This window comes from Leucoraja erinacea, chromosome 20 (assembly GCF_028641065.1).
Source record: "Leucoraja erinacea ecotype New England chromosome 20, Leri_hhj_1, whole genome shotgun sequence".
Lineage (NCBI taxonomy): Eukaryota > Metazoa > Chordata > Chondrichthyes > Rajiformes > Rajidae > Leucoraja > Leucoraja erinaceus.
In genome coordinates, this window is record NC_073396.1 from 11,165,364 (window position 1) to 11,182,850 (window position 17,487).

At 40.0% G+C, this 17,487-nt stretch overlaps 1 protein-coding gene across 5 annotated transcripts in view; it reads left to right on the forward strand.

Annotated features, from left to right (window-relative positions):
* unkl (unk like zinc finger) overlaps positions 1–17,487 on the forward strand; it is a 69,589-nt gene that overhangs the window by 33,663 nt on the left and 18,439 nt on the right. For 2 of the 5 annotated variants that reach the window (XM_055651249.1, XM_055651252.1), the window contains exons 5-12: positions 1,685–1,820; positions 5,197–5,314; positions 7,241–7,325; positions 8,899–9,080; positions 10,252–10,291; positions 10,367–10,440; positions 12,710–12,775; positions 14,487–14,652. In XM_055651249.1, the coding sequence (XP_055507224.1) occupies positions 1,685–1,820; positions 5,197–5,314; positions 7,241–7,325; positions 8,899–9,080; positions 10,252–10,291; positions 10,367–10,440; positions 12,710–12,775; positions 14,487–14,652 (867 nt within the window). Of the gene's footprint in view, positions 1–1,684; positions 1,821–5,196; positions 5,315–7,240; positions 7,326–8,898; positions 9,081–10,251; positions 10,441–12,709; positions 12,776–14,486; positions 14,653–16,377; positions 17,264–17,487 lie in introns of those variants that run through there. The other 3 variants (XM_055651248.1, XM_055651250.1, XM_055651253.1) reach the window with 3 other exon arrangements.

Below are 17,487 nucleotides of genomic sequence, written 5' to 3' on the forward strand. Positions count from 1 at the left end.
CTTGACTAATCTTCTGGAATTTTTGAGGATGTAACTAGGAAAATGGACATGGGAGAGCCAGTGGATATAGTGAACCTGGACTTTCAGAAAGCATTTGATAAGGTCCCACATAGGAGATTAGTGGGCAAAATTGGGGCACATGGTATTGTTGGGGGTAGAGTACTGACATGGATAGAAAATTGGTTGGCACACAGGAAACCAAGAGTAGGGATTAACGGGTCCCTTTCAGAATGGCAGGCAGTGACTAGTGGGGTACCGCAAGGCCTGGTGCTAGGGCCGCAGCTATTTACAATATACATCAATGATTTAGATGAAGGGATTCAAAGTAACATTAAAGCAGTTTTGGTCCCCTAATTTGAGGAAGGACATTCTTGCTATTGAGGGAGTGCAGTGTTGGTTCACAAGGTTAATTCCCAGTATGGCGGGTCTGTCATATGCTGAGAGAATGGAGTGGCTGGCCTTGTATGCTCTGGAATTTAGAAGGATGAGAGGATATCACATTAAATGGCGGAGCTGGCTCGAAGGGCCGAATGGCCTACTCCTGCACCTATTGTCTACTGTTTGTTGTCTATTGAAATGTCTGCCCTTTAGTATTGGCTAGATTGAGTGGAGGGTCTTTGCTGTTCCAAGTTTGCGGTGGTTGCGGTGCATTTCCCCTAGCCATCTCGCCCAGTGCACATTGACCAGCACAGTTCGCCTGGCCCTTGTTAGCAGAGGCTCTTTGTGCAGGGGATCCCCGAAGCCCGAAGGTTTTGTGGAGGTTCTGCGTTAGGATCGGGCACACAGCGAGCTAGCGAGAGGGCTGTCAGATCAGATCAGCCCAGGTTGCCGAGTGGTCGAAGGGCTGATTTTAATGGGTCGTTCTTGTGGCATCGCCAGCTCTCGCTCTCTCGCTCTCTCGCTCTCTCCCCCAAGCCTACGCTTGGTCTCACAGATGTAGAGCAGCTGACACCTAGAGCAGCGTATGCAATAGACGAGGTTGGAGGAGGTGCAGGTGAACCTCTGCCGCACCTGTAAAGACTGCTTTGGTCCTTGGATGGAGCCAAGGGGGGAGGTAAAACGACAAGTGTAGCATTCCCTGTGGTTGCAAGTACCAGGGGTGGTTTGGGTGGGAAGGGACGAATTGACCAGGGAGTTACGGAGGGAGCGGTCTCTGCGGAAAGCCGAAAGGGGAGAGATGGGAAGATGTGGCGTTGTTTAGATAGGAATGTAAGGACTGTCGCATATTGGTTGACCACACAACTTGTAATTTGTGTAAATCAATATCAAATTTGAATGGCAGGGATTTGATAATTGACATGTTCGTTCCAGGCATTCTTGCATTTAAGGCTGGTGCTTTGTTGAGTCAATAATTTAAATAGATACAATTGTGGATTTGTGCAGCCCGAATGACCCATGACCTGGGCATGCGCAATTGTAGTACCAAACTCGCTTATTGGAGAGGGGCCTGGTGATCCTTGCTAGATTAAAATATTGTGTGTATGTGGAGGAAGGCAAGAATTGTTGGCTAAGCAGTGCATGGAGTATCATGTGCAAGGGGGCGGGTTACATTTTTGTGTAGGTGGGCCGTGCCCTTGGAGCTGCATGTGTTATTTTTCAAAGTTAATTTTCCAAAGTACATTTTCAGTTATGCTGTGTGAATATTGAGAAGCTTAGGCTTGATGTAAATTTGTTTATTTTGCAGAAACGAACTTTGTGCTAGCAAATTACAAGACTGATCAGTGTAATAAGCCACCGCGACTCTGCCGACAAGGGTATGCTTGTCCTCATTATCACAACAGCAGAGACCGAAGAAGAAATCCAAGAAAATTTAAATATCGGTAAAGAATCAGTTTTATTCTAGGAGTATTTCCTTTGCATAATGCTGATTTGCACCTCACTATTTCCAAATTTCAACTTTTTTAGATATCTACAAATAATTTTTGGTGCAATGTTAATGCGCATTATGTTTGAATTTTCTCTTTATTTTGATGTACGCCATTATATGACTTGGCCTAGATAACATTGCAGATTAGAGATTATTTTGTCTACCCTCAAATTCTCCCAATATAATGCAGCGGTGTTAATTTTAATTATCACATTTGTTGACTATTATTTTGCGGTTACTCTTTCATTTGTCACTTTAAATCATTAGCAGGACAGCTAGTCGATCCTGGCATTATTGATTCATGCATATAATGATCTGCTAAAAGGTTTACTGCAAGGTGAGCTCGGTATAACATCAAGTTTGAAAAGTGTAAGATGAAAGAGGACACTCAATATAGTTTAGGTTTAAAATCTGTAGAAATGAGGAAAGGAAAGTCTCAAAGTAATCTTTTCTAGAAACTAGGAATTAATTAATTAAATTTAGAAACATAGAAACATAGAAATTAGGTGCAGGAGTAGGCCATTCGGCCCTTCGAGCCTGCACCGCCATTCAATATGATCATGGCTGATCATCCAACTCAGTATCCCGTACCTGCCTTCTCTCCATACCCCCTGATCCCCTTAGCCACATTTGGTGATAGGAATATATCTGATTCCCTCCTTGCACTTCCCTGTACAAAGTTGCAATGGATATAGGCTTATTACAATGAAGCAGTCCATACCTCTGAATGTATTCAAAACTTATAATGATAAAAATAATCTAATGAAAGTAGTCTTTTTGCATTGTCTCAAACTGTGATCCCACTTTAGCTCCAGCTCATTTTAGTGTTAAGTAGTTACTTGACCCTCATTACATAATGAACCCAGTATAGCAATAATTTCAGAAAAGCTAGAGCTGAAACAACAGTTCATTTAGACGGACATGGGCTGAATCAGCATGGTTTTGTACGTGGGAGGTCACGTGTCACAAATCTGATTGAGGTTTTTGAAGATGTGACCAAAAAGGTCAATGAGGGCAGAGCTGTAGCTGTTGTGTATATGGACTTCAGTTAAGCATTTGACAAGGTTCCTCATGGTAGGCTGCTCTGGAAGGTTAGATTGCATGGGATCGAAGGACAGATAGCTCAATGGATAGAAAATTGGCTTCATGGAAGGAAGCAGAGGGCAATGGTGGAAGGTGACTCCTTGGACTGGAGGCCTGTGACTAGTGATATGCCTCGGGGTTCGGTGCTGGGCTTATTACTATTTGTCATGTATATCAATGATTTGGATGATAACATACACGCTAAGATTAGCAAATTTGCAGATTATACAAATGTGGGTAGTGGCAGATAATGAAGATTGTTGTGAAAAAATGCAGCAGGATCTTGATCAATTGGCCAAGTGAGCTGAGGAATGGTTGATGGAATTTAATGCAGGAAAATGTGAGGTGCTGCATTTTGGGAAGTCTTGCATGGGCAGGACCTACACATTGAATGTTAGGGCTCTGGAGTGTTGTAGACCACAGGTATCTAGGAGTGCAGGTACATTGTTCCCTGAAAGTGGAGTCGCAGGTAGATCGGGTGGTCTAAAAGGCTTTTGGAACATTGGCCTTCATCAGCCTGAGTATTGAGCATCGAAGTTGGGAGGTCATGTGGCAGTTGTATGAGTATTATGTTCAGTTCTGGGAACCATGTTGTAGGAAAGATATTGTCAAGCTGGAAAGGGTACAGAAAAGATTTATAAGGATGTTGCCAGGACTAGAGGGTCTGAACTATTGGCAGAGGTTGAGTAGGCTGGGACTCCATTCCTTGTAGTGCAGGAGGATGAGGAGTGATCTTAGAGGTGTATAAGATCCTGAGAGGAATAGATTGGGTAGATGCACAGCGTCTCTTACCCAGAGTAGGTGAATCAAGGACCAGAGGACATAGGTTTAAGGTGAAGGGGAAAAGAATTGATAGGGATCTGAGGGGTAACCTTTTCATAAAAGGTGATGGATGTATGGAACAAGCTGCCAGAGGAGGTAGTTGAGGCAGGGACCATCCCAGCATTTATGAAACAGTTAGACAGGTACATGGATAGGACAGGTTTGGAGGGATATGGACTAAATGCTGGCTGGTCGGACTAGTGTAGCTGGGACATGTTGGCCGGTGAGGGCAAGTTGGGCCGAAGGGCCTGTTTCCGCACTGTATCACTCTATGACTCTCTAGTTCATATTTAATGATAAACAATTTAAAGAATTACAGGCATGTCTGAGAAAATGTTAATTATTTCTCATTTCTGGACTCTGCCTGGCCTGTTGAGCTTTTTTCAGCGTTTTTTGTTTTGTTAATAGTTTGGATATTGTGTTTGTGGATAACGTCATTTTCTGTAGATATGAGCTGATGAAGCTAGCATTTATTGTACATCACATGTTTTATGGCGAAATGGTGGTGATAGTCCACCTTGTTCAATGACTCCTGAATAGTGTACTATGTTTACGTATTCTGTGGTGCTGCAGCAAGTAAGAATTTCATTATTCCATCTGGGACATATGACAATCAAACGCTCTTAGTTCTCTTGACTCTTGAAGGTACTTCTCACAGCAGTTTTCATTGTAAAAGCCAATTTTCTTGAAGTTGGTCACAAGGAATTACAATTCCTGCATCCCGGGACCTGCTATGGATACCAGCAAATAGGGTTAACATCTGAAAGAAGTGATTTGAACCACTTGTGGGAGCAATTATCGCAAATAAACAAGTGAATTAGAATTCATAACGAGGTTGTTACAACTACCAAAGAGCTTCATGAAAAATGTGAATTTTAAGAACTTTAAAAGGGATTGCATCAGTTGGAGATAAGCAAAAGGGGACATGGATAAGGTTGGGTAATGCAAAGAAATTGGAGTTGCAAAGAAATTTAATCGGTGAGGATGAATGCGTGATTGTAGCACAGGGAGCCTTGGAGTGAGGACTAATCAGACTGTATGGTAAGGGTCTGCTTGCAGTAATAGCCCGTTTATAGCAGAAAACATAAGACTTTTCTTTTTGGTTTGCTCTTTGAAATAAATTACTAGATCTGTTGTTTCAGTCTTGTCGCTAAAAGCTTTCAGGGAGATCTTTTTACCAAAATATATCATTAAGCCAGAGCAGCAATTAAAATGTCATATCATTGTGTGTTGTTTGTTTGTGTGATGCTACTTCAAAATTACATATGTACCTGCTATCTCGCCTCTCCTTGGTATTCACTTCATATAATTGGTTATTGCCAATCCTGATAAACTGAGTTATATTAATGTATTGAACATCATACAGATTGCAATATTCCTATTCCATACCCTGCAGAATAAACCTGCCTTGATTCACATTTTAGGTCAACTCCTTGTCCTAATGTCAAACATGGGGATGAATGGGGAGAACCCACAAAATGTGAGAGTGGGGATAATTGTCAATATTGTCACTCTCGCACAGAGCAACAGTTCCATCCAGAGGTAAGGCTGTATTATGTGCGAATAGATTAAACATTATTGGTGTTTGTTGACTCTTGCCATCTGATTTTTCTTTTGAAGTGTAATGATGGCTTCAAATAACTTCATTCCCAAAAATGTAGATAGAGTTGCATAGAAAAATCCATTCATCAAGGCAACAACAGGAATAAACTATTCAGCCCCTCATTCCTTCCCTCCCTTCAATATATACTGCTGAAGTGCTCCAGGCCTCATCTTCTCTTCTGTGCCCTCTATTCTCCATTTTTCAATAATTTACCAACTTTAAGTAGTTTAAATAATCTAACTTCCATAGCACAGTGGGGAAGAAATTCACTGCACTTTGAAAAGTTGTTTGTGTGCGTGCGCCTGGTTTAAATGACTGCCGCATAATCTTTAAATTTGTATCTTGCAACTAATAAATCTTGTTCAGGCCACTATACAAGGAGCTCAAGGGGACAGACACAACTTGTAATTGATTGAAACAAAAATGATGTGTAACAACGTTACTATTTTGGTACCACAGTTAAGTCAAGCATCCAAACAGTGGCCAACTTTTATTCCTTGACTATCACCAAAAGAGAAGATTATCTGGCCAATATCTTGTTGCGTTTTGGTTATAGAAAATAGTTGTTATTATTCCGTATTTTAAAAACATCAACAATTCAAAAGTGTTCTTTCTTTTTCTTTGTTTTCTTTGTTTTCAGAAAAACGTTGGAAAACAAAAATGGGAAGAGCTATTTAAATGCATGTACTCCTTCCCGCCATCAGATACCTCCCGAAAAGATGCTCACTAACTTTCTCTTCTTAAAATAGCAATCCATAAAATTGTATTGTGCTGGGAATCTGCATCCCCACCCCCATTCTTTAATTTTGACACTGTTGAAAGGTACATACTTCTGAAAGGTATTTTCAAAATAGGTACAACTAAGCTAAATTCTTATTCCAGAGTTTGGTGGGTTTTTATGTTCATGTAAAATTTAATATCAGCAATGAGATCAGATGGGAGGTTGTGCTGCCTCACAGAATGCCGTTTATTATTGGAATCTTTTCTGTGCCCTCTTTAGCTTAATCACATCTTTCCTGCAGTGTGGCAACCAGAACTTCTCACAAAACTCCAAATGCGGTCTAATTAACTTTTGATACGCCTGCAACAAGACATGCATGCACTCGGTGGGTCAGCTGATGAAGACAAGCATGTCATATGTTGCCTTCATCATCTTGTCTACAAGTACGTAGTTACTTGCCTCTTTCAAGGAACTCTGTACTTGTACTCCTAGGGCTCTTTGCTCAACAGCACTGACCAGCGTCCTACGATTCACTGTATGTCACCAGAAACTACCATTCACTTTGAGAAAGCTAATCTTTACAAAACTTGTTTGAGACTGGGCAAGAGATAAGATGATTTAAAAACTGAAGGTTGCAGGTGAGCACAATTAGAGCTTCAGTTCAGTTTTTATTTGCCATATGTAGTTTAACACAGGGTCAACGGTACAATGAAATGGGTTTGACAAGACAACGGGTCACCTCAGCAATGATATTACAAGGATAAAAAATAAGATTAAAAAAAAGATAAAAGTGACATTGGTAGGTAAAAGACAATAATAAATAAAATAATCATATATGATGTGTTTATGAGTTCAGAAGCTTGATGGCCTGATGGTAAAAACTGTTCTTAGGTCTGTCTGGTGGCCATGCTCCTGTATCGTCTGCCTGACGGTATCAAGGAGAACAGTCTGCATGCTGGGTGGCTGTGGTCCTTGATGATGCTGTGCCTTCCGCAGGCACCACCTGTGGAAAATGTCCTGAATGGCTGGGAGACAGTTGCCAGTGATGTGCTGTGCCGCCTTCACCACTCTCTGTAGTGATTTGCGGCTGTGGGTGCTAGAGAATAATTTTCTTTGAATTAACTTATTTTCCATAATTCTCTAGATCTACAAATCTACAAAATGCAACGATATGCGACAGACAGGATACTGCCCTCGTGGGCCTTTCTGTGCGTTTGCACATGTTGAACGTAAGTTGACAATCTTTGTTTTTCACATTGGGAATCCTCATTTTCTGAGGCTTTTTGGGTCATTCTTGTGATGTTGCACAGTAGTGCACAGTTGCTTATTGAAGCATAATTGATTTCAATTTGTAAATGTCACCAAATGCAATAATAAAATATATATATTTTCTGAGTTGTGGTTATCCAGAGGTGCTAATTTTGAGCTTTTTCTGAAACCAACCATTTCATATTCAAAACATAATTATTTTTAACCACTATGAAGGAAATTGAAGAAGAGACTACAGAACTGCAGACTACAATCTTTAAGCTGCTCTTAAATATGGTAAGGAATTGATAGAGGCATTTGTACAAGAAAGAGCAAATAGGGTAACTATTAATGTGTCTTGAACACCAGTAGAGGCCAAAAATGTTAAATGGTTAATTTTAGATGGAGATTGCAAGTGTCTAGATCGGCATAGTTAAATAATGACAGCTAGCTCCATCTTTAAAATACAAGTTGTAGCTAATAATTTTCAGTGGCCTGAAAATAAATGAATTCATTGGAAGCATTTGTTCTTCCTTGGATTATTTGTAAAATATTTGGTGAGCTAAGTATTTCTTAAGCCATTTATTTTAGAGATATACTGTGGAAACAGCCCCTTTGGCCCAGGGAGTCTGCACTGACCAGCAATCACCCATACACTAATTTTATCCAACACACTAGGGACAATTTGTGGTCAGGAATTCTTTGTCGTAAAAGTAAATATGAAATATTTACAAAAAAATGCTAGAATTACCTAAATATCAGAAATATCTTGGTCGACGAGAAAGTTCCTGTTTAAGGTTGCAGATTTCCATCAGAACTCTAATCCCATTTGTTGATGCCAAATGGAAAGATCTGAAAAGGAAAAAAAGCAACAGGTTCTGTGGATTCAAATACTTCTTTAGCAATATGAAAATTCATAACGTATCCAGTTAAGTTTTTATTAAGACTGTAATTGGGCCATAATGCAGTTTTGTACTTGCCTTCATACAACAAGCGAAAACGACTTTTTGTAGATGCACAAGGTCATTTCAGAGATGGGAAATCATATTACATTTGAAATACTACAACAATTTCCACTGATGGATGCAGAGAGGCCAAAGAAGAGATTTAATAGAGGGTATAATTTCACAGTACCACGTGTCAATAAAGTACAATCGAAAAGGATCAAAACTTGTCAGGAAGACTTGTCGGGAAAATCCAATGATCACCACGAGTCATGTACAACCCCTACCTTCCTCATTATCTCTCTTCAATTCACAGGTTGCAAGCTTGAAGACTTGGTTTGCTTAAGGTCATTTGATTTCAGGAAGATAAAACAAGTATAGAGTTTTAGAAATATTATGGCAGTCCTTGATGGATGGGATGTATTAGTGTAGACACAATCCAGTTGTGGATGTCATAAACTATTGAGGAGAGCATTAATTGTCTCCACTTACAAATTTTAATTTATTAGAATCTTGAAATCTTTTCTTAAGTGGTTATTTATTTGGGTAATGCTCTTTTATTGGGCGAGGCATGTGTTTCATTATGAATTTTGATCATTTTTACTTGTAGGGATACCCTCTACTGAGGAAGTGCAGATCATGAATCAGGTAGCCTCAATGATGCAGGCAGGAGCTGTGGCAGGTGCTCAGCCCAAGCAAGGCCCTCGGCTTTATTCTACAGAAAGTCTTGGATCTACAAATGAATGGAGCACAAGTATTAATCCAACCAGCAATAATGGACAGATAGGAAATGTGAGAAGTCTTCCTAATGTCGTCTCGTGTTGTAATCAAACTGTCTATTCTGCCATTTATATCTTCACTTATGGGGATGTAAAAGCATTGCAGCATTGACTTACCCAAGATACTTAAATGTGTTACTATTGTTGTTAAAACGTTTCATTGAGAGCTTTGTGAATGGTTGATAGGAAAATGTACGAGCACACTTTGTCATCTCTCCTGGCTGAAATTTGAATTATTCATTTTTACTTTCGTAATTGTAACTTCCTGAAAATGAATAGCAATTATTAGAATACTAATTATAAAATAATTAGCCTTCTCTTGTTTAAATATATCCTTTGTTTTCATACATGGACACGTTGCTTTAAGGTGTCAAAAGGATCCAACTTTTTGTATAGTGTTTGAGGATAGTTGCATGGTAAATGTGTTTGGAGGGGAAAAAAACTTGTGTTAGTTCTGCTCTTACTACAATTAGTCTACACCACACTGGAAGATCTTTCATGGGAACTACCTACCAGCCATTGTATGCAAGTAACCTGTTTCCCATTAGCTATTTGAGTTGGCTACTGCTGTGAATTTTTATAAGCACAGGGTGATGGGTATGAGAGAGTTCATACGAGTTGGTATATGTACATCCATAAGCAGCAGAGACTATCCTGCTCGCAGGCTCTGGCATGATAAGTGTGCTATCATAGTTTATCCAACTGTGTGAAACAATAAGAGGAATATCTTTTCATGGAATCATAGAGACATAAACCACAAAGTGGATCCATGTGCCCTACTTTTTCCACGCAGACTATTATGCGTATCAGCAATAATCCCTTTTTCCTGCAGAAACCTGTATCCCTCTACTCCTTTCCAATCCAGGTACCAATTCAAATGTCTTTTTAAATATAATAATATGTCTCCAACAGATCGTTCCAAATATTCACCACCCTTCGTGGGGAAAAACATACTCCTTTGATCTCCCTTAAATTTCTCCTCCATCGCCTTAAAGCCATGCCCTCTAGTTGTAGATTCTAGTTCTTGGGGCCACTTTTTTACCCTTTCCATGTAACCAAAGATTTTTTTCTGAATTGAAAAGTGCACTTAAGTTATTTTAATGTGTCTGTCAACATGTTGGTAAATGACTTAGTTATGCACAAATTGTGTGTTTATTTTGTTTTGTATGGTTTTCCCAATCCAGGTTTCATCATCAAGCAGCCCTACGGTTACGTCAAGTTCAGGTAGTAACAGTTCATTGTATCCTGTTGGGCCACTAAGTGGATGCAAATATTTTACTAACAGTAGTTTATGTTCAGATGCTGCAACATCAAGTGTTTCATCACCAACATCTACGTATCCAAAAGCACCGGGCTTTGAACGAGAAGATCAGGTAACTTTTACACAAAAAATATCTGCATTATGAATGGGGTTAAGGATTAATCATTTTCCAATCTTGTTTTTTCCCATTTTGTGTTTGCAGTAACCTATTAACAGGTGTTCAAATTTGAGTCCATCAGGAACTCTTAGTTCTGTCATCATTACAATGTTGGTCCAATCGTGGACAAAAGTACTTAATTCTCTGGGACAAGATAAAACTAACTGCCCTTGACATCAAGGCAACATTTGAGAAAGAGTGGCAGCAAAGAGCCTTAGTAATATTGATGTGAATGGGAAGCAAGGGAAAACGCTGCATTGTTCATATATAGCATAAAATATGATTTTGGTTATTGGAAACCAGTTATTTAAACTACTGTGCATTGTTGAAAGGTCATTGCCCAGCTAACACTCAACTACTTTATCCATGACTGTTTAATGGAAGCCACAGTTTTATCCATAAATTCTCATAAAATGGTACAAGCCTTGGCTTTGTGCAGCTGGGCAACATTCAGATTTGAAGAGATAAATAACAAGCGACTGGAGTGTGAGCCCAAAACTATTTCCAGAAAGTTCATCATCCTGAGCTACCAAAGATGAGAAAGATTAACTGTGTCAGTCATGTGAATACAACAAGTTCCCACAACATCTCAAAATTGAAAACATCCAGACTGATAGATATCTATCTTCCATTCTAAACATTAATTCCATCCATCATCATTGCATTTCAGCTGCACTATGTTGCTGCTGCAACATGCATCCAACAACTCATTTAGCCTTCTTTGATAGCAACCTTTACTTCTTGGAAGGACCAGTGAATGAAATGCATAGAAACACAAACTCAAATTCTCCTTCAAGTAGTACGTTCACAAGTTATAGGAGTATGTTTCGGCCCATCGAGTCCATTCCACCATTCAAACATGGTTGATCTTTGCCTCCTAATCCCATTTTCCTGCCTTCTCCCCATAACCCTTGACACCTGTACAATATCATGATCTGGAAATTAATCGATTTTTTTATTTCAATCAAAATCGTGGAACTTGGTATCTTTATCACAATGGCTGCTCTGGTTCCCAACAATTATCTGCCGGACAATTGGAGACTGCAATAAAGGCTGGTCACCCCAGCTAAGCCCATTCAATTTCTACGCTCTACAATTCCATAAAGTGCAACATGTTTCTTGCCTATGATTTGACAGATTAGAGCTATTTTAACCCTTCATTTTAAATGTAAGCATTTGATCATTTAAGTCTCAGTTATATGGACTTGCAAAGGTATAGTGTCTTTCACTTAAATGTTACAAGATCATGGAACTTGTTTAGTGGCGAGTTCAACTCTGAACAAAGATCCCCAGATGTTTTGGGGACACTGATGGTGATTTGAAGAAAAGTTTTAAACAGTATGCATTGACAATAATGTTTTGTCAGCCTGAAGAAGGGCCCTGACCCGAACTGTCACCCATCCATGTTCTCCAGAGATGCTGCCTGACCCACTGAGTTACTCCAGCATTTTATCCTATTTTTTAAACCTCTGCAGTTAAACATCTGCAGTTGCTTGTTTCTATGTTTCGGCAACAATCTTTTGTTGTTTCTCTGCAACAATCTGCTCATTTTAACATTCCTGTGCATCATAGATATTCCTGCAGTGAGCAGTAGATTGATCTGCACTGTAGTCCATCTAAATGCTGACATCTATCCAAATAGCTAGGAATTGCACAGTAAATCAGATTTGCTCTGTCTGCCATAACCCTACTTCCACCATAACAATTCCACTTAAGAAGCCGTCATTATTTAGAGCAGTACCTTTGTCTAATACACGCACCAGGATTTTTCATCTTGCACCAAAAAAACAAGAGCTTATAGGTTGCCTGTGAGCAGGCAAACTGAAGGCTAAGAGCAGTTGAGATCTCAGATTAACTTTATTTTTCAGATAAATGGAAACATTTATGGATCAATAGGCAATCCAGAAAGTTTGAAAGGTGTTGTTAATTTCTCCCCCGACTCTTTACATGTGTTGCGTGCACATAAGTGGATGCAGTAAGATTAGTGTAGTAATTTTAGATGCTTGCTAGTCGCATTGTGAAGTAATAGTGCTAATATCTTCCATTTGTTTACTGAAATGATTACTGCAAAACTACCCTTTCCAGAGACGATTAGCATGCACGGTTGCTGAACTATAACAAGAGTGGGGAAGGAGTATCAAGTACTGATGAAAGCAGATATCAGTGAAAGAATGAGATATTTTAGTTGAAACAGAAATGCTTAAGTTAGTTTGTTTACTCGCAGGCAAAGCAACATAAGAGCCAAACACTAGAAAATAACCAGAAATTGAATGAGCATGATAGTAAACAGGTGAGTGAGAGAAATTTAAAGCTAATTTTCAACTTCAATGATTTACCAAAAATTAGTTGGGTCTTATTAACAATGTTCTTTGTTGGCTTGCCATCAAGTGCATAAAAATGAGTGGCCATCACAAGAGTGTCAAATATATTTGTTTCAATTTAATTTAGTGTTTACATAGCCATTGCAGTCACCTTACTCTTTGAGATTTTGATTGGACATTTTCCAATTTAAAAAAACATTTCATCTACATTTATCTAAGCGGTAAACTTATTTTAATTTTACTAATAATGCATTTATTGAATATTCGCACTGGAAACCAGCAAGAGTTGCAATAATTCTAACTATCCACTGCCACCTTTTCATCCCCACAGTCTCGATAACTGGCAACCCTCAAGTAGTCAATCTTATGAGCACTGTCTCAGCCAGCCCTGATCTTGTCTATCTTCCAAAATGAGCAGTTGCGGTAGGGGTTAGTGAGTTGGTGAATTTTTTTTAACATGGAAATCATCCAACTGTCGATTTTTTTTCCTTAGAAAATTTTATCCCAGTGTAGTTTATGAATTTTCACAATGCTGCTTGAGATTTTAATTCTGCAAGGATGACACCAAGTGTTTTATGAACTCTGCTTGTATAATGGAGGTACCTGCCATTTTTTAAATTTTGCTCAACCATTCAAATGATTGGCAGACTTTTGTCACCTCTGCAAACCTTTTCTTCATTAATCTGATACCCCTAGATTCCCTTGATATCCAAAAAAATATTAACATTAACATTACTTCCAGGCACCCCAGACTGGGAAAACAACACATTGGCATATACCCTAGTGATCCATGTACAAAACAAAATATGTGTTTCTGATATTATTACTCATTTTTCTGAACATGATTCAGACTGCTTAATCTGTACTCGTACGACCAACCTGCCAACCCCGCGAGGTCCATCTGGTGAACCAATCCCTCTATATATCTATTCACGTGGCCTGTCCATATTCCATGCAACTACATGGATTAGAATTAGGTTTGAATTCCTTGAGCCAATCACAATTTAAGATCGTGGCTAATCTGATTTTAACCTCAATTCTGTAGTCCTGTCTACCTCTGGTAACCTTTCAAAACATTGCTCATCAAGAATTTATCTACCCCTGCCTTAAAAATATTTGAAAACTCTTCCACTGCTCTTTTCAAGAAGATTCCCCTAAACACACAACCCTCTAGAAAGGAAAGACAAAGTTGCCTCATCTATGTGTTAAATGAATGGTTCCTTATTTTTAAACAGTGACCCGACTTCTATCGTCTCCCAAACATCCTCTCCACCTTTACTTTTTCAAGAACCTTTGGGATCTCAAATAAAATCAGAAAATGCTGGAAACACTCAGCAGTCAGACCACATCTGCAGGAAGAGAAACAGTTAATGTTTCAGGTCGAGGAATCTTTGTCAGAGCAGTTTTCCTGTATGCTAGCAAGAAAAGCAAATTGTTAGCAGATCCTGATTTTTCCCTTGCGTTCCATATTGCTTCAATGAAGTCTCTTATTGCTCTTTTAATCCCCAAGTGGAAATGAGCCCAGCCAATCCAACTGTTCCTGAACTGTTTCAAAAAAACTGAATGTAATGGATTTTATTGGTTTAACATTATGCTTTATTTTCAATGGAGCTGTTAGTAAATGCTGTTGGTAAAAAACATTTGTTAAATATGTTCTAATCAAATGTTTGTTCCTTGCAGAATCTTTTAAATGTATTTTCAGTGGTAAATCCACTAGCAAGCAGTATAACATCTAGTTTGGCATCTAGTATTGGATCTGATACTTCATCTCCCTCCACTTTATCAACAATGAATGCCAAAGCAGTCCCATTTTACCCTGCTAGCAATACAGTAGAATCAGTAATTGGTAAGTGCTGATTATAACATAAACTGATGTTGTTTTTACAAAACCCTGAAAGTGATTTGTGGTAGTCAAAATCTGTTATTACAAGAGAATGATTTTTCATCTGATTGTATTGAATTGTCGGATATTGATATAGTATTGACTGAACTTCAGTAACTTTCTCGCCGTGTACAGCAAACTCTGCTGGAACATAATAAGGAGTAGAGCCAGTGAACGCCTTCCTGCCTGTTTTGCCAACGACCATGACTCTTTGTTGGCTTTAACAACATTTATTCATACTCTCTCCATACTTGATTATTTTGTACTTTAAATGTATGCCAATCTCTGCCTTGAATATATTCAGTGACTGCACCACTGTAATTCTGGGGTAGAAAATTCCAAACGCTTGAGAAACATTCACACACACCCCCCCCTTGATATATTAATGTTATTCATTGGCTCCTTTTACCTCATCCCCGCCCTATCTTGAGGGACAGAGAGAGTGTGGCGGAGAGGGAGTGGGGGCAGGGGGAGAGAGCGGAGGGGGAAGAGAAGGGAGGGGGAGAGAGGGGAGGGAGGAAGGAGGTGAAGTGGGGGAGAGAGGGCGGACTTGAACTCGGCGAGCGGGCGGTGGTCCTCGGCAGCTCTCTGGGCCTCTGAAACCCTTGGAGGCCCAACCAAATTACTGCGTGTTCAGCGGCTTCAATCCAGAGCCCTGCTGAGGGGGAGGGCGGCTGGGCTGCGGGCGGGGCGAGGCGCTGCGGACGGCCGACTGAGTGCAAATCGCCTGCGAGCGGGAGGCGACAAAATGACTGCAAGTCAGGAGGGGGGGGTTACGTAACTCGCAGCCCCTGGAAAACAGTGCCCAGAGGCGGTGCGTTGAAAACTCTGAGCAGCTGGCTGCGAGGAGCAGAGCCACTGTGACGTCATCAGCTCGTTAGCTTTAAAAAATCTCAGATTTGTGAACAATTTTAATAAAAAAACTCAACAAATAATGAATCAAATTTTTAGATGAGGCGATTTTTGAGATCATGAGGTAAATCTCCACCGGAATATGTAAAAATTTACCGTTAGCTCATTGTGTTTGAGGAGATGTGAATCGCAGAAAAATACACAAATACATCCACATCCAAGATCAGAGTTTTTATATATACTAAACCAAGTGCAGACCGTTGGGTCTGTTCTCCCTACGTGTGGGTGTTGGGGAGGGGATGTGAATCGCAGTCACAAAATACACAAATGCACTCCACATCCAAGAGAGGAGTTTTATAGGGAGGGGGGGGGAGTAGAGAGAGAGAGAGTGCCTTTTTACTTCAACCCAAACCCAAACAACCATTTGCAGGCAGTGCTTTTTTTTAACCTCTAATCATATTTTCATTTTCAAACCAAATTAAGGGTACTCACAGTGCTGTAGACATTTGTCAGCGTCACTGAAATCTCTGATTGAGGCACACCACTTGCAGAGACTGATTGAGGCACACCACTTCCTGGTTTTATAGTCGCTCCCCCTCCCTCCAGCAGGGGCAGCAGAGAGAATGGGGAATGTTGTAAAAATATTAATATCTGTCAATTTTCATCTACGGGAAAAATCCTCGGCACACACGTGGCGGAGGGGGGCTCTGAGCGAGGTGGCCAAAAATGAGGCCGTAGGTGGCGGCGTACTCTCGGAAACCGCAGCACAGAAAGCCGAAACCGGTCAAGAACAGAGTTTTAGTAAAAGAGATAGAAAAGATAAGACACACACACACACACATATTTTAGATTTAATTTTACATAATGAGGAAGAATTTTGTCTTTGCTGCAAAAAACAGTGTCTATTCCCTTATGTTATCTCCTGTCACTGCTGCATTTCTCTTTTCTTTCCCCCATTTGAATGGCTCCCTGCGCCGTGGTATTACGGACAGCTTGCACATTTTCTTTGCAGTCCTAACCTGGTCTTGATAGGGAACAAGAACCTTGTTGGACAAGGGTAAGGGCTGAGACTCCTCAGGAATCCTCTCCCTGCTTTTTCTGCACACAAAGACTTGTCCCTGACAATTCATCAACTTCAAGGTAGTTAATCTAATAGCTGGTGACTGCTCCTTGAAATTGAGTGTCAAAGTAACTTTAGGCCCCCCCTGATGTGTCGCAGTATTCATCAGTGTCCTGCTCATTGATCTTGAGGCAAAATTCCTCAAGCAGCCAACATTTACTGCAGATATGGTCACTTTTTACTTACCAGTTCCCATATTTTGTGACTACAACACATGGTCTGTCTAGTCATCTGATCTAATTAACTAGTTGTATTTATTAGTTGAATTAGTGTATATTAGGATTTACCCGTCTATACTAATGCATTGAACCTTTTTTATTTATAAGCTGCTCAATCGATGTAGCAATTGCAACCATGCTTGGTAATTAGAGTGTTAAATGAAGTTGTTGCTAATGCAGCCAGCTACCTCCTTGGAGGTGTCGGGTTGCTTTTAATGCTGTTAGGTTGCAGAGCGCACGTGATGCAAATTGCTTTGATTAGTCAGTTTGTGAAGAGGGAGGGAGTGGTGTGTCTGACTGGAAATGGGTGTGGATCAGAAGCTGGTGCAGAGTGACTCAGCAGTCAGAAGGCCAGCACGAGTCCTGAACAGCTTACTCCGCCGAGGTGAGGGCATATTTACTGTAAGAATTCATAAGTTCCCGCAGTGTCCACTGCCAAGGTCTGTTGCAGTCACATCCATTATAATGTATTATGTTGCTGGATAAGATTTTCTCGTAGTTTATGGATATTTGAAGAAAATTCACGATGAGGATAAGGATAATTCTGTCTGAATGTCTTGGCTTGGAAGGAAGTGTCGTGAACAGTGCTTAAATAGATAAGTGTAGATG